Source organism: Aplysia californica, unplaced genomic scaffold (assembly GCF_000002075.1).
Source record: "Aplysia californica isolate F4 #8 unplaced genomic scaffold, AplCal3.0 scaffold00241, whole genome shotgun sequence".
Taxonomy (NCBI): domain Eukaryota; kingdom Metazoa; phylum Mollusca; class Gastropoda; order Aplysiida; family Aplysiidae; genus Aplysia; species Aplysia californica.
This window is the reverse complement of record NW_004797511.1, coordinates 287,365-289,576: the sequence shown is the minus strand read 5'-3', so window position 1 is coordinate 289,576 and position 2,212 is coordinate 287,365. Positions and strand designations below refer to the sequence as shown.

At 43.5% G+C, this 2,212-nt stretch overlaps 1 protein-coding gene across 1 annotated transcript in view; it reads left to right on the top strand.

Annotated features, from left to right (window-relative positions):
• LOC101848359 (prolyl 4-hydroxylase subunit alpha-1) overlaps positions 1-2,212 on the top strand; it is a 61,479-nt gene that overhangs the window by 26,454 nt on the left and 32,813 nt on the right. The window contains exons 4-5 of the mRNA XM_013083548.2: positions 10-171; positions 1,520-1,794. Coding sequence (XP_012939002.1) covers positions 10-171; positions 1,520-1,794 — 437 coding nt within the window. The remainder of the gene's footprint in view (positions 1-9; positions 172-1,519; positions 1,795-2,212) is intronic.

The window sequence follows — 2,212 nt, the reverse complement described above, 5'->3', positions numbered from 1 at the left end:
CACACACAGCGATGTTCCGCGAGATAGAGCAGGCCCGCACTGACCTGCCCTCCTACGAGGACCTGAAGGGCGCGGCCTCGGCGCTCATGAGGCTACAGGACACTTACTTGTTGGACACATCAAAGGTCGCCCATGGCAACCTGGGCGGGGTCAAGTCGCCAGAACTAACAGGTAAGATTAGACATTCTCCTGTCTTTTTGTTGTTGTTGTTGTTGTTGTTGTTACTTTTCTGCTTTAAAATGTTTTGTAATAAGAACTGTTCACTTAACCGATTGTTTTTGATGTTCTGAAAACACGATTATTGTTTTGTAAGTTAAAACTACGTTTCAGTCATTATTTATACACTTTTTTATTGGTGATGGGAAAGGGGGGGGGGGGAGTGAGGGTTTGAATCAAGAAAATGAAATTGAAGATATTAGTGTCCCATTGATTAGCCTATTGTAAGATTGTGTGGTTATGTTTGTTATGCAATAACAGTGCATGAGGAAGTACATGGTGAAGACAAAGAAGAAGATATTTTTTTGCTATGTTTACACACCTTGCATGAGTTTTGTTCAGTGTGCAAGCTCGAATGACAGCATGTATGAGTGCGATCACATGACGAATGCTTCGACTGCTGTGTGCTAACAGTTTGGAATGGCATGCAAGCTTGTGTTCTAATTACTTACGTACGGTTAGTAACTAGATTGTTGCAGTAATCAGTATCGTTAGAGAATCGTTTTCCAAAGAGTGTATATATATAATCAACTTTGGCCGACAGTCTGAATTTGACAAACGAAGTGGGCAGCGAGTCTCTTTGAAATAAGAATAGGAATACTGTAGAAAAACGACCCGAGTTACATTTTCAGGTATAGAGAAAACCCAGTTTTAACGTTTGAAACACCCTTACCTTTCATCGTTCTTCTATCGTGCCTTAAAAAAAAAGTCTCTTACTCACCTTTGAGCTCGTTGTAGGCTTTGACAGTTTTTGAAAGTAAATAATAAATGTAATGCGAAAGAAAAAAAATGAATGAAGGAAACATTTTTTTTGTTTGGATTTTGGGCTTGTGAATCATAACGTCTGTTCTTTGTCGTCTTCATTTATGTTCAGGGATAAGCCTCTTAGTGTTTTCTTGCTGATCGCTTAAAAGCACAGGAAGGAAAGGAGGTTATGAAGACAATATTTATCAAAAGCCGCGAAAGACTCAAAGATCCATCTAAAGAAAACAAAATTTGGATGCCCGTGGAAATGAACTCATTATTGCTGTCATCTTTTTTGTGTAGTATATGGAAACAAAGAAAAAACAACAGTGTAGAAATTCGAAGCAAAATGCTGTTGTTTTTCGCTGTGAAGGGCTAGATGTTTGTTTCGTGTGTACTAACACTGCATGCTTGCATCTGACTCCGCCCCGCCCCCCTCCCCACTCCCACGCCTGTCGGGCCACGCCTCCTACCCCTATCCACCAATCCCTGCTCGTGTCGTTCCCGGCGGTTCCCCCACGCTCCTCCTCCACTCACCGCTCGGCGGCACGCCCATCAGCCGAGGACTGCTTCGAGCTGGGCCGCATCTGTTACAACGAGGGCGACTTCTACCACACCAAGCTGTGGATGCAGCAGGCCTTGGTGGAGAGGGAGGTGCAGGATGAGAAGATGAAACAGGAGGAGGAGGCGGAGGCGGAGGAGGAAGATTTGGTCCCTGGTGGAAAGATTATGGGAGAGGAGGAGGATATGGAGGACATGGAGGACGATAACTCGCTAAAAAAGAAGCGCGGGAGAGCGGAAATGATCGACTTCTTGGCGTTCGCACATTATAAGGTAAGGCAGCCTACGGAATCAAAACCCGCGTCTGTTGTGTTGCGGTCAGGCGCTTAGCTGTTGCATACTGGAGAGCCGAGTTCGATTCCCGAGTGGGGAGAACGTTTGTCGAACATCTCGGTCTTTCTGTTGGAATGTTGTATCGCTCTTAGCCCTGATTGGCCCAAACAGGCAGGGTTGGCAGCCTGCATCATAAATGTTTGTGTTGATGTGGGCGGAACAACACCAACATAAATGTTTAAAAGTTTTTAGAAATCAAAAAAAAAAAAATAAAAAAAAATAACAGGACCAAAGAAATAACCGAACCGAAACAAAGTAACAAAGTGAAAAACTACCAGTGAGTAAACATACGATATAGAAAAGCAATACACATATATATATTAACAAAAGTCCAAAGGAAAACTCCAACCCCCCCACC